Source organism: Penicillium oxalicum, chromosome II (assembly GCF_001723175.1).
Source record: "Penicillium oxalicum strain HP7-1 chromosome II, whole genome shotgun sequence".
Lineage (NCBI taxonomy): Eukaryota > Fungi > Ascomycota > Eurotiomycetes > Eurotiales > Aspergillaceae > Penicillium > Penicillium oxalicum.
The window spans coordinates 41,295-62,310 of record NC_064651.1 but is presented as its reverse complement, the minus strand read 5'-3'; the positions used below and the strand labels follow the sequence as shown (position 1 = coordinate 62,310).

Sequence of the window (21,016 nt, the reverse complement as noted above, 5' to 3'; positions counted from 1 at the left end):
TCAACCCTTTGCGACGCCGGTGTCACGATTTGTATTGATAACCATACTTCTTTCACTTCCAATTCTACTGTCGACTGACCCCACTAATTTACATACTTAGTCCATGTCTTTTTTGTCAAGGCCACTGGTCTCTCCTCCAGCACGGATGTCAAATTGCGATCCAGCCTTTCCATGGCCGAGGTTGTGCCGAAGAAGTGCTCATATTGATCAAGTGATTTCTATCACGCTCTGACCAGTGAAGTACTAGATTTGTGTCTGATGACTTGACTGTCACCATGGCACACGTCCATTGAAGATCTGGAACATTCTCAACTCAATGACTCACATAGCCAGATTGCATCGAATATTAACTTGTTGCTCCTTGTCTTTCCCCTCCCATCCCGCTCATTTTCCTCCAGCACGGATGTCAAATTGCGATCTAGTCTTCTTTCATGACTGTGATTGTGCCGAAGAAGTGCTTATATTGACCGTGACATTGTTCTCGTTGCCCATTGAGTACTAGATTTATGTCTGACAACTTCGTTGTTGCCATGGCATACATCCATTGAAGATCTGGGACATTCTACCGTAGCATCTTTTATATAGTTCAATGTAACACCTCTGCTACCACTCCTCGTTTTTTCCCTCCCATTCCCGTTCATTTCACTCCAGCACGGATGTCAAATTGCGATCCTGTCTTTCCCAATGACTGTGATTGTGCCGAAGAAGTGCTAATATCAATGGAGACCACGGTCTCTTAACCCATTGAGTACTAGATTTATGTCTGATAACTTGATTGTTGCCATGGCATACATCCATTGAAGATCTGGGACACCAATGTTCAAATGATACATCACTTACTGAATCATCTTTCCACCTGGGGCTCTCAAACTTCATCTCGCTCAGCAGCTGTGTGTTTCCACTTTTCCTCGTACATCCACCTGAAATCATTCAGATTCAACCGCCTGGCTCGAAGAAATGCCTGTGTCACCGATACTCCGGTACCCAGCAAGATTGAGTTCTGGCATCATAACCCCCCAGGCGCAGTCTCCCAGCACTAAGGGAATCAGGGAGATAAAGACTCCGAGACAGAAGTGAGCTCGCTGCTCAAGATCCTTCCGTCGAAGCCTTTGCGCTCCATCAGCCTAGAACTGAATCCAGTGAACGTTGACTCAACCCGAACTGTCTACCACAGAACATGGTCTGCCTCCCCATTGACGCTGTAGTGGCCTTTGAGTCAATGGAGACTCGTTCATATTCGCCCTGGTTTGTGACTGTTAGTCTGGTGAATACCAATCGTGGAGAACGCCCCGAAACAATCAAAGTCAGTCCAAAGCAGAACAAATCCTCTGCACGCTTCCGGTCACTAGCCATGCTGAGCAGCAAATCATCATCTGGTCTCGCTTTTGAGGAATGTCGAAGTTGACCCGCTCGGGGTGGACAAGAATGCGGGCCATCCCTGCCGCCCCGGTCGTGCCTTGAGTCTCTAGTCGGGTGAGTTCAGAATAGACCGAGCACAACTCCAGAGTCTCGTTTCTTTCTCCTTCTTTCTATAGGAAAACCCCCAAAATTTTGCATAATTTATTCAAAACTATCTTCCAAAAGGAGAAATAGCGCGCAGGCGGGACCAGCAAGCACAATAATCACTAGCGCGGAATAGCAGATACACGTTGAGAGGCTCGTCTCACTCACAAGCTTGCATTGTGCCCCTGCAGCTGCCGAGAAGAATGCCGATAGCACGTCATTGAGTCTGCACGTGTGGGAGTGTCAAGAACACTGCAGAAATCTTGTACTGTGCACCTCGCAAGTTGTCTGACGTAGTGGACAGATCCGTCACGAAGGTGCTGTCAGGCGTGTCACCGGCTACTTCAGAATGCTTCTAGACCAAAACAAGTCGGAAACCGCCCTGATTCGGACCAATCTACCCTATTGAATAGTCGAGTTGCGAGGTGATAGTCAGCTTGACTGCCACACGCGGCCGAGGCTCGAGCTCATGGCAGCACACTTCAGGGGGGGCAGACAGGGCAACAGATCTGATGAGCAACAAAAGCAGCGGACTGCTCATCTGGTTGTCCCCGATTCCCAATTCAGCTCTACGCAGAGGAATCGAATGTCGCACGTCCTGCCCTGGTTGAGGCCCTGCCGGTGGTTCTTTTTCCTTGGAAGTCGATCTGGGTCTCTACCCCATGCGGGTTCTGGGGCTGTTTCTATAGCTGCATGCGACCTGAGTTGCTAAACACATTGAATGGGATATCGATGTTTAAAAGGGACCATGGCTCGTCCAGGATCAGACAGCAGAATTATACCAGCTCCCCGTTTCTTGACGATTAGTGCGAGATTATCTACTTCTGTGTTGTTGTGGATTCCAATCGCCGAGGTTCCCAGCTCCTGTGCACTTTCATCTATTGTGCTTCACTCCTATTCAACATGAAATTTGCAGCTGCCCTTACGACAGCCACCTTGGTGGCTGGGGCCCTTGCAGCTCCTCGCTCTGGACTCGTTGAGCGTCTGGAGGCTCGTGGCATCCTGACCCGCCGATCCATCCCGCCACACAAGATCGGCGATCGAGTGGCAGAGAATGGAGTACTTCTCAAGACAGACGACAGCGATTCTGAAGTCCAGTATAGTAAGAACTGGGCGGGCGTTGTCCGTGAGCAGCCTCCGGCGGCGAGTGCCACCTATACTGAGGTTTCAGCCACATTCACCGTGCCCACTCCAACCGCAACCGATCACTCTGGCAAAGTCCAAGCGGCTTCCGCTTGGGTTGGCATTGACGGTGATACATACACCAAAGCGATCTTGCAAACGGGAATTGATGCATACGTGTCCAACGGCCAGAGAGCCTATGACGCCTGGTACGAGTGGTACCCCAATGCCGCAGAGACGTTTGACCTCGAGTTGACTGCCGGTGATGAGATCGTGGCCATTGTCAAATCTAACTCGCCAAGCGAGGGTGTCGCAATCATCGAAAACCGGTCCACAGGCCAAAATGTGACCAAAACAATTTCCGCCCCGTCCAGTACTGCTACGCTTGGCGGGCAAAATGCAGAATGGATCGTCGAAGATTTCAACTCAGGGTCAACAATGGTCCCGTTCGCCAACTTTGGTCGGGTCGACTTTACTGGAGCTCTAGCGAAGACGTCGATTGGCGACTATGGTGTCGAGGATGCAACCATTTTGGAGATTCAGCAGAATGGGGTGGTCCTTGCGGGCGTGGAGATTCAAAGCGACTCCGAGTTTACTGTTATTTATCAATGAGTCTTTCATTCTGGGCGTTTTGTTATGATTATCTTGGTTGCACCTTTGGCGTTGGTTGGTGAGAAGGCGTTCAATTCTGGCCGTGGGAATCTGGAGCGAGGGCCTTTGTCGTTCGATGTGTTTTTCTTCCTCCCCCTACTATTTCTAATGCGAGAGCTCTCATGTTTTATCTGCACGTAAAAACGAAGTCATATTGCCTTTCGATTTGAATATTGATGAACCGGAAATGTAAATGAAGTATTTGACTGGCCGTAAAGAGTTCTGGTCTCAGATGCCGGTCAGCTAATAAAACTGGGGCAGCGCAGACTTGAAGGTATTTCGAGAATCATAGATCCCCTTGATCTCCTTCAGCTTCTGGTATTTGACGCCATAAATTGATTCCATCACTGACTCCTTGGGCGATGTCAAGGAAATATACGTCGATGCCACGATGTTCGAGGGCTCTGTGCGGCGCAGGTCATCGCGGAACGCCTTGGCCCAGGCCGTGGCCTCGGCGAGGATGTCGAGAGAAGGTCCCATGGGGATCATTTCCAACAAGAAGTGTGGCTGGCGATTATCGTACACTGTTTCCACGGAAGATTCTCTTGGTGCGTCGGCACGAAGCTCATGAATGCCAAATAGCACTTCGGGGTTGTTGGGTTGTCTCTTCGCATGAATGCCGATAACTTCAAGAACCTCCGGGGTCAATTCAAACAAATTGACGGTGAATATGGTTCCGTATGTCTTGGCAGGAAGCATTGAACTGGCAAACTTGGCAAAGTCTCTATGCGTGGTGGGCTGGACGGTGTTCATTGCCACCGGTAACCAGGATGAGACCCGGGACAGCCACTTTTGACCTTCTTCCAACTCGGATGAAGCCCACATAAATAGCACCGCCAAAGACTTGCCACCGGGGCCGTTGATGATGGCTTGATAGAGATGCAATGACGCGGGAAGCCCGTCGTTCGTCGCTTTGGTGTAGGCCTCGTTGAACTGCTTGATCTCAGTGGCCAAATCTTTCGAATCGTAGAAGATGGCGCCAGCCAATATCTAGTCGCCTGTGCGTTAGAGTCCATGGCCCACAGGTCAACTAACAGTTTCACGCTGAAGTACTTACTTGGCCCTGTGGGTACACCTTCACGATCAATTCCACGATGACTCCGATGCACCCTCCACCACCTCGAATGGCTGTCAGCATGGTCTCGTCGGCATCGCGGATCGTACCCTGGGCGTCGACGATCTTCGCGCCCACAATTTGATCCACGCCAAGACCATACTTGGAGCTTAACAGGCCGTATCCTCCAAAAGTCGCCCAGCCGGTCACTCCCACTGACGGAGTGTTGCCATATGGCGTGATCACTTCGTGCTCATGTAACATTTCCAGAAGATCCATGGTGATGACCCCTCCTCCAACTCGTGCAATTTGCGCGGTCTTGTCAATCTTGACGTAAGATATCTCTCTCAGGTCGATCGTGACACCATCTGTGATTTGAGATCGACCAAACATATCGTGACCCCCAACCCTGACTGCGAAGGGCAGATAATGCTGGGTCAATATTGAGACCAGCGCCGCCACATCCTCTGCCGAGCGAGGTCGAACGATGATTGCGGGTTTTCTGCTTTCGTTGATCAGAAACCCCATTCGAAGGTCCTCGTAATCCGGGGAATCTGGGACTGCATGGTGGATGTGCGGGTGGTTGCTCAGAAATTCTTTCAATTGATTCATCTTGATCTGAAGTTGTGAGAATTGGATTTCCAGACGCCAGAGACTGGAGTGAACAGCTTTCTCGGGCGCATCTTATACCACGCATTTATCCTGGCGCAAAATAGCAAATGGAATTAGTCTCACTGCTGGGTCATTCTTGCTGTTCCTGGAGAGCGCCGCATGAAGCCTAAAACGCTCGCGCCACAATCGCGTGGACCACCATCGTCTTGGCTTGGCCTGGCCAAATGACGTATGATTCAAGTGCATTGCCCACTACGGTATCTGCTTGGCACCACCGAGTCAAGCGCCCAGAGCCTCATTCTTGAATTCAAATGGGGGCTCGTGGGGTCCAAGCGTGGGGCATGAACCACTTGGAGTTATCTATAGACAAGATCGTCGTCGGCTGCACAAGCTAGCAAGTCACAATTGCTTCAACAGAGAGGTCTCTTTCCCCCCCCTTAAACTAAAGGCGATGAAGGAAATATCAACATTCACGCTTGAGTAAATGGTTGAATTGCGTACCCATTGAGGCCCAGTCGCAGTAATCGAGGGCCCTCAAAGCCTCAAAGTTGCTGCTCCCAGTTTCGGCCCCCACACCAATCGGCTTCACAGGAACAGACAATTCTTACTCAATGCCAGCTGTCCTCTTCAATGGGACAGGCAGTATTGATCATGATCGTTGCAACAACAAGAATAACTCAGGCATCAAGAGATGGATATGTGCTCAAAGGCAGGCCATTTGATCCTGCTATGCTGACAATAACATCCCACATATGTTTATTCCCGTGACCTTTATGAGGAAAGGGACCAAGCCTGGGAAACTTGGGATTGTATGAGAAATCGGTTGGTCAGGCTGTGTTTTCTTGATTCCGAGAATTTGCGGATTGCGTTGAGGCCTCATGAACCTCATTAGTGTCGCACGAAGAGGGCGTGTCGTAGGTGAGCAAGATGAAGAACGAAAGTACAGCGGCTCTTTCAGCAACAAGTGGAGTATGTCAAAGAACGCGGGAGAAGCTTATACCGACCAAAGATGGAGAAAAAAATTCTAGGCCGGAGTCCAGCCTCGACTTTGATCGCAAGACTGAGTGGTTGACAGAGCCCGGAAGCTCTCCATTCCATTAGCTACAACAGACTTCCAGTGAAACTTACGTCCAATTGATATATATATAAGCCTGACTATGAAATGGATTGATGCCCAGTTCCATGACTGCATGAATTTCCAATGACAGCAACAATATCTCCGCCACAACCAATTGATTTGATCCTTCCTCCGCCACCAATCCAAAATCTGCGTCGATAGGAAATGCCAACAACCGAGCAACCACAATATTCCCTCTTGAACCATGAACACTGCAGTTTCTCCGCACTGGATGGCAATATAGACAGTTTCCAGCTGGGTTCAGAATGCCTCCTCCCCCTTCAGTACCTGGCACTGCATGAGAGGGCTGGGTTGATGGGCTGACCCGTCTTCGGATGTCAACCAGAATACTCACGCAGGACATTCTCTCCACGTGGACATAGTTTGAAGGAGATTTTTGCGTAGCTTCCAAACTACCATAGCATGGTGCATCTTCATGGTACTGGCTAAGTGGCTTAGTTGGCATGTGGCTCTACCTAGCGACTTCACTTGGGATACACTTTCTTTAACTGGAGACAGCTTCTACTTCCCATCATAACCGACTGAAAGCAGTAGAAGGAGTGAATCCCGGCTCGGTAAAAAGTGTACATCCCGTGGAGGGTCGTGGCTCAATTGATGCAAGGGAGAGGTACATGCCTTGTGAGCATATCCCCGGGCGAAGAATCGACGCGACAAGATTCCAGGCGTAACTACATTGGTTAGATCTGTGAAATTGGCACCAGGAATTCAGAATCCACCATAGCGAATTTGCGCGAGAGTTTGACTGGAGCTAGAGCTCAAACTATGGGTAGGTATCTTTAGACACTGCATGCTTACATGTATGAGAATGGATCGCATTCTAGATGTTGATACAAGATTGGATTTGAATTCCTTCCAATGCTAGCGTGTGTACACTGGCGCCCGCATCTTCCTTGTCCGATGCAGTTCCCACCATCCATGATCATTATGATCTTTCAAGAACATGTCACCAATGATGATACACCATGCATCGTCTTGACTGTGCCAGCTGTGCGATTTATCATCGTGAACTGGCCAATGAATGCCGAGGTCTTCCTTCCCGAGGCATTCAGGCCATCAATCCCCGCCCCGATGACGCCAAGAGTCTCCCGGAGTTGGCGAGAACCTCCATAAAATGACCATCCTGGCGGTTGTCCATATGATCTGTTGAGTCCAAATCCTTTTGTTTATTCATTTTTTTTTTCACTTGAAGAGCTTTGAAGTGCCATGTAGATCATGGCCACAATGTATTTGCATCCAGATTCCGGCCAAGATCGCTTCCAGATCAGACGGAAACCTGCATCCAATCCTAATCTCAGGGGAACGGCACAGGCTCACGCCCCTGGAGGGCCATCACACGCCGGCACCTCTGCATGTTTAGCGCCGCAAGTTCCATGCCAGCCACCCCCCTCGTATGAAGAGCTATATGGTCAAAAACTATCCGCTCCTGCGCCGGATACACTCTGGAGACCACGAACGGCCGATGCATCACACTCATCGGCACCGTTGTCCCGGTCTCCATCTCCAGCTCCCGGGCCATCTTCGTCAACACTACAGAAAGCATATGGCGAAGCCTGCCATTTTCTGGGAGGTCTCATCAACCATCCCACCGAATCGAACAAACATGTCACGGTATTACGACACTCACACGGGTTGGTCTTCTACCGAGGTCCTTCCACCTCGGTGGCTGTCTCGATCTTTTCCGATGCCCCCTTGCCACCAGATCGTACGGTATGGCTTCAGAATAAAGGCTGGTCCGGAAAAACCGGGATGCGAGCAAAAGCGCTTTTTCGATTAACTGATAGTTGGATCGACGTCACTCCCGCAATACCCTTGCGTGCGGATCAGGTCGAACCAGGTGACGAGCGCGCGTGGCAGCGAGATATCAAGAAGTTTTTCAAAAAGCCACCAGCTCGGGCAAAAGACAAACATCTCCTGCGAGAAACAATCGTGGTCCGCATTCCTGCCGAGGCTGGTGATGGATACTTTCAGTTGGTGGTTTGCCAGGGTGCGAAGAAGAAGATGCTGGCAAACAGTCCAGTCTTCCGCGTCATCTCGACATCTGCAAATCCTCATTCGATTCGGGGGGCAAGTCTTAGTACTCTTCCGCTCGAGGTTGGTGCCATGGTGGTCAGCTTGTATGCGCAGAGCGCGGCACAAACCGTGATGGCGCCTGCCACGGCCGTAGTTCAGTCAAAGGTGAATCGGTACCGTCCAGCTTGGGTGACACAGACCGCGGCCCAAAAGGCATACGAAGCTAGTGGCATACGAGACCGGATCGCTGGGATTCATACTGGACTCACCTCGGTTCCAACCAAGGGCCCGTCAAGCGCTGCCGTGCCTTATCCGATGACACACGAGACAACTGTCGCCGAGGTCGGTCCACAGGCGCCATTCCCAATGTCATTCAAGGCTCGCACCCAGTTGAATACATCAGGTGCCACTGATCAACCAAATGACTCAGTAGCTTCAACGACGGTCAGACTGCTCAAAGTTCCAGACTGGGTCCTGGAGCAACTGAGAGGCTACTTCTTCGGGTGGGCTCGATTCGAAACCAGCGCGGCACAACAAAAATCAGCCACTCCGACAGCCTGGAGTTCCGCTATTCTATCAGTCTCGGCACTGGACCCTCTTCAAGCAGTCCGTGTCAACATGAGTCAGGCCACAAAACATGTGATTCAAATACGTCTCTTAGAAGACGTACCATTTCAGACGACTAAGCTTGAAATTCGCTTAATGGGCTTCCTTCGCACTGAAATTCCACCGCCCATTGGTAAAACCAGCCAGGCGCTGATTGAAGCTCAAGCCACTGCCGCGGAAGCGGCTCTCCTCGCAGATGCATACGACGTGTCTGTTGTGCACAGCACACTCGCGCACCCAGCGTGGGCCCCGGATTCACAAACAAGAGAAGAGATGCATCGCCAGAATGCCAGCTGGATTGACAAGACACTGCAAGGGTATGAGAGTATCGTGGCCAAAGGGCAGAAATGGGTTGAACAAGTCCCTTTGCACCGGCTTGGCGTTCGATCCACCGCAGATGAATGGCGAGAACGACAGGTCGCCGTGAACGGTTTCTATATTGTGCGATGAAATTGCACTGGGATGCCCTGATGGAATCTGGCCGAGCGACCTCTAATTTCCATGCCACTTCTCGACTGAGCAGGTTTTATTGATCCCTGGTTGAGATTCGCTAAGATTCTCAAAATTTGTATACTATCACCAACTACTAATATCGCACTTGTGCACAACTTAATACAAAGTCTTCCAATGACTGACAGCATGGTCTCAACTTTTTCAACTCCCCATTGATCTTGACATACATCGAACTTCATTTCATTACATACAGAATTCCAACGGATCAACTTCCTCACGGCCCCATAGGTGGTTCAGACGCCGCAAGATTGCATTGCCTAAACAAGCGCACTTCCTCGGGTCGGAATGCGCCAACCACGGAGTGCAATACCCCTCGATTATTGAACAAGACCAGATCCCCTTCCTCCCAGTCATGGGCATACACATACTGCGGGCTGATTCCAGGTCGCTGCAATCTGTACACGATTTCTCTTACTCGTGACAAATCATCAATCACGGAGCCATCTGCGAGGTGAATGCGACGAACGGCGGACGGATGGATCTGAAGAGCGAGTTTTCCTGTAACGGGATTCTTCCAGAGCATGGGGAGAATCATAATTTTCTTTGGATCAATCGGGGGAAGATCCGAGTCTGGAAGTTCGAGGCCTTCGGAGTGCAAGCCGAGGCCAGTTGACCGTGAGTGAGCGGGACTCATCCAAATATACCTGATGGAAGCAGTTGATGAGAATCAATCCCCTTTGTCTTTGTAACCCATGGAGGTGGACCCATTCGCGAGGGTATGCTTACGGGTGAGGTGCGTATTCGATCTTACTCGTTCGCACAAACTCTTGCTCCGCGGGCGAAAGCAATTCGAACATTCTTTCGCCGCTTACAAAAGCAGTGGTCCCCAGTGGGACGTCCATCGTCTCATCGGATCCGTCATCATAGAGCAGAGTCTGTCGACGACCCTTGGGCACTTGTACGGCGAGGAGAGTCGTGACTTGGGGCGGGTTCAAGTCATACAGCGCAGCGTCGATATGCCAGCGATAAAACCGAGTGTAATCATGATCCTTCTCATCAGGAATATGATCTTTATGAAATGTGCGGTGATGAGGGTGTCTAAGTTGGAAATTCTCCAGTCCCTCGTATGACTCGACGAATCCATTTCCAATGATTTGCACCTGCGGTTGATGTGGCACCGTCTTCAGATCTGGATGAAGGATGCTTCGCTTTGCATCGATAGTTTTGCCGTGGCCGTAGTTGTCGGCTGTCGGGTCGAACCGCTTAGTAAGTTCATACTGTGCCTTGGCGGAGAGTTTATGCTGGCGTTTGAACACCACGACTTGATGACGATATAGTGCGTCGTGGATTTTTGTGAATTGTTCATCTGGAAATCGTTGTCAACGGTGCCTGTGGAATGATCATGGCTACTGCAGCCCCTACCTGTCAAATTTTCCAGGTCAATGCCCTCGATGCTGGCTCCAAAATCAATCTGGGAGTCTGGTGATGGTTGCAGAGGACGGACGGTCGGTGGCAGGATGGCCATTGTATCTGTGATCGGATGGAACACGGAACAATTCCGGGTTGATGCCGAGTGCCAAGAAACGGAATACCGATGAGAAAAATGATATTGGGATCTCCAATATGGGCCCGGTAATTTGTTTCTTATGGCCGAGTCACCGAGAATGCTTTCGAGGAAAGATGACACAATTCGTGAGGAAGCAGAGAGTTGATCGACAAGTGGCAAGGTGTTCACAATCTGTTTCGAAGAAATGATGAATGGTATTTGTACGCCGACCTACACATATCATTTTCACTCTCGTTGACATCCATCTTATCGCGGGCGGGCGAGTGCGGACAAGTCGATCCACGGGCAGCACATGTGGAGCATGACAGATGGATGACTTTCCATCTTGAAAGGTCAGAAGAGTAGTACACGAATGTGACTCCGGCGCGCGGATCAACTCGGCCGACTTTACTGCAAAGATAGAGTCGAAAAATTGCAGAATGGCAAAGAATTACCTACCCGGCATCTGCTAGTGGTCTGAACTTGGTCGAAACTCAATGCCACCCACTCCTCCGCATCTCCCATAGCTCAACCTGGACTGGTGATACAGATTACTTATCGATAAGCAAGTGCTTCGGCGGATCGGCACTGTGAGGCTGCCACCGGGGCTTTCGGTTGTAAGAAGCGCCGCTCTAGGATCATCGGATCGTAAAAAGAATCGCGTACGTGCAGAAGAAAAGAAAACTCAGCATCACATCTGCGGAAAAGCCTGATCATGGGCGATAGTGCTTCCAATCAATACACGTGCAGAGCTGAGCATATGACTCAAGTTTCAAATCAACCTCGGCGCCAGCCGAATTCAAATTTTTATTTGTTAGGGATGATGCTCACTTGATCTAAACCTGAGAGCCGTTACCAAAATTTCCACCAAGGACCACGAGGTCTCTCCGGTTGTTCTGCCTCGATGATCTCCTGTAATCCCGTATGCATGTCGACTTCCTCGGGGCGCCAGGCCCACGGGTCACGCCAGTAGACCAAGCGATGGCCAGCGTACAGCACCAGGAACGCGGGGATGCCGATGTACGCGGTAAAAAAGTTGCTGACTGACCACTCGGAGGGAAAGAAGACGGTGAAGCCGTTGATTAAAAGCATCAGAATAGCACCGCCAAGACCAAAGTAAGCGCCATAGGGTTGCAGGCGCGACTTGTAGGGCTGCTCGATTCCCTGCGCGGCAACGGCCTTGCGGAAGCGAAAGAACACGATGCAGCAGCAGATCCAGGAGATGAATCCGGAAGTGTTGGTAAAATTGACCAACCAGTTAAAGACCACGGAACTGGAGGTACCTACTGACAGGTAGGCCAGACACGAGAAAAGAGCCGAGGCGCCGACCGCATAGTACGGCACACCCCAGCGATTACAGGCCTTGAAAATGCTGGGGGCATTACCTGATACGGCCAGAGAGTACAGGGACCGAGAAGACATGTAGAGGAAGGAGTTTCCTGCGGACCATGCTGAAGTCAAGACTGCTGCGTTGACGATATGATCCAGGACGGGGATGCCGGCGTTCTGAATGCCCACCACGAAGGGAGACGATTTGACTGTCCCGTTGCCGACCGTCAAGCGAGGATCGTTGTACGGGCAGATCACACCGATCGCCAGAACGGCGAAGATGTAGAAGAAGACCAGACGGTAGATGTAGCGGCGAGCAGCACGAGGCACATTGCGACGGGGTGACTCCATCTCTCCACCACTGATAATGATCAGTTCGGGAGCAAAGATGAATGCAATGGCACTGGAGACCGTGCACTTGAGCAATCCGACAAATCGACCCACATCTCCATCCACCAAGTATGTGTTGAAGGAGCCCGGATTCTTCCAGTAGTGGAATCCCAGACGCTGATGGCTTGGACCGCCTCCCCAGAACAAAATGAATGAGACCATCAACAGACCAATCAAAGTGATGATCTTGATGCCGGAGAACCAGAACTCAGATTCACCATAGAAGCGAACGGGCAGGAAGTTGAGAGCGACAATGACAACCATCATGATGGTGATCCAGACGGCAATGCTGACGGTTGCATTCGTGTCCCAGTATCCGATGACCAGTCCTGCCGCTGTGATCTCGTACGGAACCAGAATACCCAAGGAATACCAATAGAGGTAGCCCATGGCAAAACCCATACTGCGAGAAACATATCGAAAGCCGTGATAACTCATTGTACCACCGTGGACAGGCAGATATGCACCCACTTCCGCAATGGCGGTGACCAAGCCGTATACCATGGCCGAGATGAAGAGGTATCCCATCAACAGGGAAGCGGGCCCTCCCGTTGCAAGCGATTGTCCGGATCCGACGAAAAGACCTGCAACAGCGCGAAACGGGGTGGATTTAGCAAAAAGCAAGAAGCGAGTCTGGGACGAAAACATGTGCTTTGGCAAATGTCGCACCTTAGGGTGGGGGACCTACCTGTTCCAATCGTTCCGCCGAGAGCCATGAGCTGAACATGGCGGTTTTTCAAACCACGTTGTGTCGTCTCATAGCGATCATCGAGAAAGTCGGCCTCGACTAACGTGCGCAGGGCACGCCCTTTCTCTGTCATGTCCGCGTGGCCGTCGCCGTGGCTGGCCTTTGGAGCCACACGTTCGACAGATGTCATATTGGCAATTTTGCTCTCTCAGACGGAATATGACTTGATCTCGACGATTCCAGATATGGCTGGGTTGCCAGATTTGTCGGAAGGGGGAGGAGGGGGTTATTTGTGCAATCTTATAAGAAAAATTTCCCCCGCTCTACAGCAGGCTACACGCCGGCCCCGAGGGCAGAACGCGGCGTCCCGGGCGGCTCATTGTGGGAACCAAAATTCGAAATCTCGAATTATTTCGAATGCCAGAGCTGATTTTGGGGGTGCTTTAGGCTTCAACGTGCATCTGACTTTTCCAGTGGAAGTCTTTCGTGAAAGGGTGTGTGGAGGGGGGGGGGGTTACATGGGGTATTCTTGAATCCAGGACCCCGAGTGGGCGCCACCAAGGCGTCTTGCGATAACAGATGTGGACAAAAGGATGTCAGGTCAATTGGTCTGACTGGTGGGCCTATCCGAGCCAAGCCCACGCTAGGCTCAAGAATGGAACCTGGGGTAGCAGCTGAAGCAATTTTGGGTTGGTCTGACTGCACCATGGGCGAACTAAGTGGGGGGCCCAGCATGGAACCGATGATAAGCAAAGTCCAGAAAAGAGCATCCCCGAGAAGTCCAGCAAGCGTGTCCGGTTCGTAGCTTTGACCAGTATTGATGGACTCGACGCACTTCACTGCCGTGGCGCCGTAGAGTGTTGCCAAGTCTGCCTGCTGCTTAGGTTCATGCCAAAAACGGATTCCGACCATGCTTGATTATCGTAAAAATGCGCACTCTGTGGGATGGGTAGAGACATGGGCATTGAATGGCAGTCCAGTACCTGCACAGCAGGCCCGTGCTTGACGTGACACTGTGACATGTGAGTCTATCGGACTCGAGCACAAGCACGTTTTGCTTTGCTATCCATCATTTTTCACAAAACACTGTCCACATTCAAGTGTATCTCTCAATTGTTGGGATCGGACCGCTTGATCAGGCCTGGTCGGCGACATGACAACGATCCATCATGAATCAGTACAGCCAATGTCATTGCTCAGATATGCTACTCGTCTCGAGGATGATATGGCCAGCCACACCGGCAGCACTCGCCGGTGTCCCCGGAGTCAAATTTGTTCGAGGTGAAAGAAATCTGCTTTCAGCGAGCCCGCACTCTGGCGTGAAGCATTGCCATGCTTTCTTGGGGGTCCAGCGATACGATCAGGGCGGTTGATCCACCAATCCATTCACGATGTCAAAAGATAAAATGCCAGCACCGGGCCGGTGTCAGGCCCTGCGGGAAAGCGCTCCGGCCACCGGGAGGCGTCAAAGGATGCCCTGCACCCGAGTTGGACGATGGCAAGCGAAAGGTCAAAAAACGCCATGTGCCATGTCCCACAAATGAGTGCCGCGAGGGGAGGTGAGGAGAAGGGGCGTATCAGGGCGCGGCAGCGGCTCGGTGGGTCATCAGCCGACCCAAGGACGCGCTGGACAACTTGGTCGTGTTTGGAGATAGATACCGACCTCAAGGTAGCGTTAGGAACGTGTCGAGTGTCAGTGATTGAGAAAATGGTCATTTCAACCGAGCTAATGACTAAGTGAGTTGGTCCATCGGGTTCGAATGTCTAGACTCGATCGGAGAGGAGAGTTGTTGGACTGAGGAATCCACCCCATGTGCAACTGGGCTTGTCAGGTGACCTGGAAGGTTTTCTGGCCCGAGAAGCTGCGGCGATTCAAAACGGCTACAATCGGGGCTGAGAAAGTTCCATCGCATTAGTAGGAAGACAGTGGACGGACCGAAGAGTCGGTCTCATCTGAATCCAAACTTTCTATTCTCAGGGTTATTTTGATGGTAGATTTCCCGATGTGACCAAGACACAATACGAGGATCGAGAAGAGATGCCCACTTACTGAGCCCAGGTCCTCTTTTCTTAGTCCGGTGCTTGGACAGTCGCGACTCACTACTGCATGATTTGGATGGAATTGTTTGGTACAGCATTCAGCACCTTTGCCCCGCTCTTACCAAATCGTATGGATGAGACGAGCAACTTGCTCGACATGATCATGTAGAGTTCCAGTGGCATATAAGCTTCCCTGGCCAAAAATTTTCGGCTAAGAACCACCTGCCTAGTACACAACTGGCCAAGTACATGCAGAACTTACTCACACATGCCTCCATGTCCTTGTATAAATCAGCCCGTCGTAGTAGTGCCAGTCACATATCCGTGTTCATTCGGTAGTCGTCACGACCACAGTGTAATTTCTGAATCCAATGCACTAGAGGCTGATCACTTTTCGTGGGATATTGATAGTAGTATGTTCATGTGCTGCATGTGAACTTTCAACCTTACTAATGTTGAGCATCTAACGTCTGACAGCGGACGTTTGGTTCTGAAAATCCTCCCCCAGTTCGAGTTCGATGGAATTTCCTACTATCGTGAATGCATGCCTCTTTCAACCGAACTCGCACCGTCTTCAATAGCGAGCGTACAAAATTCTCATCATTGATCAGTCTTGCAGAATTTACTTATCCCGCTTCTCTCACGGTATGCTCACGATAAGGACACATATATATCAACCTTGCTGTTCGTTCGTCTTTAGTACGCCCGTACGCTAGGTACTACATGTGTTGACTATACCAGTCAAGAAATGTTAATCAGTGACGAAAAGCAGACTGGAACCAGTTACTAGTTCCGATAGATGAGCAATTCATGTATAATTTGTCCTCCAAAAAAATTAAAATGCGGAGGTCCACTGGAAGGAGAATTTTGGTCAGAGGGAATCGTCTTTAGCCGTCAAAGACTCTTCTTGTCTTGCTTCCCCGTGGCGTGTTACGCGAAGTCAGCCAGTCGAGAGCACCTATCAATCACGCTTACGTGTCACGGCAACAAAACAAAGCCAGTCCCTGTAGCGCACAACGATGGAGTGTTACTTCGAATGATCAATTCAGCCTTGGGCAATGATATAAAGATTACTCCAGCCTTGATATATACACTGCGAAGCTGCAGTGTTCTAGGTGGCTGTCGAGTATTCCCGGCGCACGACCTCAGTCCTTCAACAAGCGTTCCTAGGTACTGTGAATCAAAGCATCTACAGTCTTCACGCTTTTGGGCGGAGTATTCAATTAGGCTCACAGCGTCTCTTCGCTAAGGCCATGTGTATGCCCTTCGATGAGCGAGCACATTGTATGAGGTCAACAAGAATCTAACAACCGTAACATGAGTGTGCTGCGCTCAGATCAACTTCCGAATCGCAGTCCAGACCAAGAAGACAGAAAAGCAAGAAAAACAAAAACAAACAAACACCGTGGATGCTTTGAGTGAGGATCACAAACGCGCGAGATAAAAATAACACGGAAAACACTGTTTTTAATGCACAAATGAATGGTACAAGGGGTATAATGCTCATGAGAGGCGATTTCACCTCAGCGTCCAACAAAATATCTCTCTGTCTCACCTCATCATCATCAACGGAATCGAGGCCAAACCCGTTCGAACCCTCCTCACTCCGACTTCAGACACTGCCCATGCAGGTCGAAGTATTGCCGGGCCATCTTCCCGGGAGGTCGGTACGCCTCGAGCTCGATCACTCGAGCCTGGTGAGCGGTCAAATTTTGATTGACTCGCTCGAGCTCTGCCTCACACTCGATGATGTCCCCCATGAACCATGGGTTTGAGGGCCCCGGCTCATCGAAGAGGTCTTGGAAGGACCGCAACCGGGAGGCGATGAGCTTTCCTTCTTGCTCAATCACTCCACCGGCCTGCATCTCGGCCTTGTGCTCTTGGATCCATCGTTCCTGAGCATACAGGCCGTCACGGTTGGCTGCATCTCGGAGGCGTGTTTCGAGGCCTCCCGATGATTGACGTCGGCAGGCGGCGGAGTGAGAGAACGACCTCTGTTTGAGGTGGGAAAGCTTGGCGAGGAGGTTGCGGAGGAAGGTTCGAATGGCCATTTTGGCAAAAGTGTCGTGTTGAGGAGGGGGGAAGGCGAGGAACAAGAAGGGGAGGAACAAGGAAACGGACAAGAAGGAAAGGAACAAGAAGAGAAAGGGAAGGAGAAGAGGAGGGGAAAGAGAGAGAGAGAGAGAGGAGAGAGAGAGAGAGAGAAGCCCAAGGGGGTGAGAAGTGTAGGATGATAATCAGCAAAGGGTGAGTTGAGAGGGAGAGGATGTGGATGGGGAGACAGAATTGTGTGTTCAGGGAAGAGAGATGTGCAGTCAGAAGAGAGATAGGTGAACGAAGGGAGGTTGTGGAAGTGGGAATACAGGATGTGATGGATGACAGGAGATGTTGTCGAAGGAAAGGTGAGAGTCTTCTCGATGAAAAGGAATCAAATGATGAATGAAGCAATCACCAAGTGTGCAAAAGAAAGGTCAAGAAATGTCTGGGGGAAGAGAGATTTCACCAGGCAAGATGGCAGCCTTTATAGAGAATTTTGGCACTCATCCATGACGATATTCCGAAGCTCAAAAGAGACATAACTACTTCATTATTTGTCGTCTACAACACAGAGAGGGATGTTGCCGTTGTCCCTCGCTCCTTCCTCCGTTAGTACCCTGCGAAATGGCACGAGCTAGAGATAAATTGGCGGCGGGTGAAGGTGCGGTTACAAAAAGGGCTATATGATATTTGGGACGCAACTGAAATTCTTGGGACCACGACCAAGATGATTACGAGAAAAGAAAAGCCAGGCTTTTATCTATCATGGATAGCTTTCATCGTGACGACAAGAGAGGTGAGTCAGACACCAGCCTCTTGAGGGTTCGGAGCTCTCAAAGTCACACGTTTATATTCAAAGGAAAACCCGCGTATGACATGCGCTGTGCGTGTAGGTTGATTGACGACAAGGTCCAAACAATTTGGGCCCGAAGAGCACCTGCCTTCACACTCTGGGTTTGTTTGGCCCACCCATTGCTCTTTTGCTGATAAGCATTTCAATGTTGATCTGATATTAGATCTCCGCTCCCAAAGTCTCCATCTGCGGATGAACCTAATCGAGCGGTTGAAGATCCGTCCCCACTTTTCTGGTTCATCGGATTTCATGGAGTACTTGCGCTGGTATTGGCGTTTCTCCAAATTCATTCCCTTTCCGTCGCTTATATCTGCTAAGAAGTTTCTGCCCAGAAAAGGCCAGATGTGTGATCCTTCGTCGCTGTAGAGGGTGGTGTGTATTCAGCAACTCAATGGGTAGATTCGCGGACTTTTGATTGAAAAAAGTGGACATCTGCCCAGATGGATGGAGGCTGTCAGGTATTGCTCTAGATGGGATCATCCGACCCACACACTAGCTGGTACACTGACTAGTAACTACTACACGAATATGCTTGAAGCTCAGGCGCAAACCTACATCTACCCGAAGTAGATGATCTATCCCAGGTTACCTCTCAAACAGCCAGCCGGGAAGGAGTATGCTTGGGAGTCTTGGCTTCTATTGTCACTACGGAAGATGTACCATGGGATGCACCCCCTTACCGATGCTCCCGCCCTTGAAGTAGAATTATGATTCATTGACTGCTCGAGACGGTATGATCGGCGTGCGACATGATTTTCTTGTATTTAAATAACTATCGAACTTGAAATGTTATCTCTGACTGAATTATTTCTGCTTTCACCAGCTCCCATAAAGTGTTAGCATATTACTTTCCAGGACCACTTCTACCAGGTAAGCGCTCTGAGGTTGGACCTTCTTCCAATGATATCATATGAGGTGGCAACACCACCGTCCAAATCTGTGCGGAGTACCTATTCCATACTCACCTCACGTTCTCGAAGCAAAGAGACCTGCCCACGATATATCCCAAAATGAAGGCACTGGTCTACACCGGTATTGGCAAAGTCGAGCTACTCGATCGACCTACACCGGTCATCCAAGAACCTACCGACGCCATCGTTCGTCTCCTTCACGCCTCCATTTGTGGCACAGACCTGCATATCCTCAAGGGAGATGTTCCAACTGCTCAACCCGGTCGCATTCTCGGCCATGAGGGCGTGGGCGTGGTTGAGTCCGTGGGTTCAACCGTACGGAGTCTCTCCCCTGGTGATCAAGTCTTGATCTCCTGTATGACCTCCTGCGGCGCATGTCACTTCTGCCAACGCAGTATGCCGTCGCACTGTACCACGGGCGGTTGGATTTTAGGCCACACGATTGACGGCACGCAGGCTGAATTCGTTCGAGTACCTCACGCTGCGCTTTCTCTGCATCGACTGCCTTCCTCGATCAACCCGCGTGCTGCACTCGCACTTTCCGACTCCCTCCCAACGGCTCTAGAGTGTGGTGTACTGAGTGCGAACGTGCAGCCCGGTAGTTCGGTGGTGATTGTGGGAGCTGGCCCCGTGGGCATGGCTGCCTTGTTGACGGCACGCTTGTTCTCGCCCTCGCTGATCGCCATGGTGGACTTGGACGAAGCGCGACTGGCGACGGCCAAGAAGCTGGGCGCGCATGCCACGATCAACCCTTCGGAACAGGATGCACGGGAAAAGCTATTAGATTTGACAGATCAAGCTGGATTCGACTGCGTGATTGAGGCCGTGGGCATTCCGGCCACGTTCGACCTATGTCAAGATTTGGTTGCCGTGGGCGGGCGCATTGCCAACGTTGGCGTGCACGGCGTGCCGGTAAAGCTTCACTTGGAAAAGCTGTGGGATCGGAATATTAGTACGTTGGCAAGAGTGTCTTCGCCTTAGCTCCCTCCCCTTTTGCTGGCAAAGAGGACATCTCCGTCCCCCAAAACAGAATGGTTTAGTTTGGCCGCCGCGCAATTTTCTGACGGCCTTTGGAAATCTTGCAGGTATTCACATGTCGCTCGTCAATGCAACCACGACTCAACGTCTGTTGAAACTGCTAGACTCCAATCTACTGGATATCAGCTCACTTGTGACTCACCGTAAGTGCACCCACCGACACCTTGTCATATCCCTCGCGGCCCACCACTGGCGAGGAAAAGCGCCAGACTGAACATGGACACGATGGATTCGTATGATGTTCTCTCATTTCTTCTACTTCCATTTTTGATCCTTTCTCACGAGCTTTGCCCGCTTCTTCATTCTTTCCAGTTGGAGTACTTCTGACCAAGGCCTGTGATTGCTTTAGACTTCCCTCTCCACGAAGGACTTGGCGCATACGATACTTTCCGAGCTGCAGCGGACCACCAGGCATTAAAGGTCGCCATTGATTTCTAAGAGGGCGATACTCGAGATCTGCCGCGAGATTTGGCGCTTTTGTTTCAATTGAATCGATTACCACCCATTGAAGATGCGGCCAAGCCCATATTCCTTTGCCGACGGGTCACGTGTATCGGGAGAAACATCTCATGCGCCGTTTCATGAAAGTCTTTGGATCGAACTTTTTCTACGTAGCGTTGATCGTGGGGGATTGAGAACTGTGCTTCAAGAAATGCAGAATGGCCTTGACATGGGCAGAAGGCAGCTTATGTCTTCGTTGCTCTGCGATCAATTGCTTGATCGTCGCCTGGCTGTCGTGAGGAGCCCCCTCCCTTATTCGTGCTTTTTCTGATGCCATCCCGCTTGTGGACTTATGGTCCACAGGCAAGTTAAGTCCTCGGAGTAGCTCCACCAGCGAAACCAGCCATGCAGCCCCACTGTGGCTACTCGAACCACTTAAGATGGGAGCCTGGAGTCCATCGGCGGTGACATTGCGCAAGAACGTGTGCTGCTGGCTGAATACAGCAGAGTCCAGGGTTGAGAGATGTCTCGATCGCTCAAAGAGGAAGCTGATCGTATGGCTTAAGATTTCCATCTTACCGGTGGGGTGTGTAA

At 50.8% G+C, this 21,016-nt stretch overlaps 7 protein-coding genes across 7 annotated transcripts; 3 read left to right on the top strand and 4 right to left on the bottom strand.

Annotated features, from left to right (window-relative positions):
- Nucleotides 1-2,406: 2,406 nt before the first annotated feature.
- On the top strand, nucleotides 2,407-3,237 carry POX_b01955 (Aspergillopepsin-2; the record flags this gene model as incomplete). The annotated part of the gene is made up of 1 exon (XM_050110877.1): nucleotides 2,407-3,237. One exon carries the CDS (start codon nucleotides 2,407-2,409, stop codon nucleotides 3,235-3,237), a length of 831 nt encoding a protein of 276 aa, XP_049971223.1.
- A 282-nt stretch (nucleotides 3,238-3,519) lies between these two features.
- POX_b01954 (uncharacterized protein) lies at nucleotides 3,520-4,942 on the bottom strand (the record flags this gene model as incomplete). The annotated part of the gene is made up of 2 exons (XM_050110876.1): nucleotides 3,520-4,266; nucleotides 4,334-4,942. 2 exons carry the CDS (start codon nucleotides 4,940-4,942, stop codon nucleotides 3,520-3,522), a joined length of 1,356 nt encoding a protein of 451 aa, XP_049971222.1.
- Nucleotides 4,943-7,301: 2,359 nt separating this feature from the next.
- Nucleotides 7,302-9,146, top strand: POX_b01953 (uncharacterized protein; the record flags this gene model as incomplete). The annotated part of the gene is made up of 1 exon (XM_050110875.1): nucleotides 7,302-9,146. The coding sequence occupies one exon, from the start codon at nucleotides 7,302-7,304 to the stop codon at nucleotides 9,144-9,146; it is 1,845 nt and encodes a 614-aa protein (XP_049971221.1).
- Nucleotides 9,147-9,423: 277 nt separating this feature from the next.
- On the bottom strand, nucleotides 9,424-10,674 carry POX_b01952 (Alpha-ketoglutarate-dependent xanthine dioxygenase xanA; the record flags this gene model as incomplete). The annotated part of the gene is made up of 3 exons (XM_050110874.1): nucleotides 9,424-9,853; nucleotides 9,936-10,515; nucleotides 10,572-10,674. 3 exons carry the CDS (start codon nucleotides 10,672-10,674, stop codon nucleotides 9,424-9,426), a joined length of 1,113 nt encoding a protein of 370 aa, XP_049971220.1.
- Nucleotides 10,675-11,547: 873 nt separating this feature from the next.
- POX_b01951 (Proline-specific permease) lies at nucleotides 11,548-13,292 on the bottom strand (the record flags this gene model as incomplete). Its single annotated transcript, XM_050110873.1, has 2 exons — nucleotides 11,548-12,998; nucleotides 13,103-13,292. 2 exons carry the CDS (start codon nucleotides 13,290-13,292, stop codon nucleotides 11,548-11,550), a joined length of 1,641 nt encoding a protein of 546 aa, XP_049971219.1.
- Nucleotides 13,293-16,743: 3,451 nt separating this feature from the next.
- Nucleotides 16,744-17,193, bottom strand: POX_b01950 (uncharacterized protein; the record flags this gene model as incomplete). The annotated part of the gene is made up of 1 exon (XM_050110872.1): nucleotides 16,744-17,193. The coding sequence occupies one exon, from the start codon at nucleotides 17,191-17,193 to the stop codon at nucleotides 16,744-16,746; it is 450 nt and encodes a 149-aa protein (XP_049971218.1).
- A 1,849-nt stretch (nucleotides 17,194-19,042) lies between these two features.
- Nucleotides 19,043-20,419, top strand: POX_b01949 (uncharacterized protein; the record flags this gene model as incomplete). Its single annotated transcript, XM_050110871.1, has 3 exons — nucleotides 19,043-19,895; nucleotides 20,029-20,124; nucleotides 20,331-20,419. The coding sequence occupies 3 exons, from the start codon at nucleotides 19,043-19,045 to the stop codon at nucleotides 20,417-20,419; spliced, it is 1,038 nt and encodes a 345-aa protein (XP_049971217.1).
- Nucleotides 20,420-21,016: the final 597 nt, after the last annotated feature.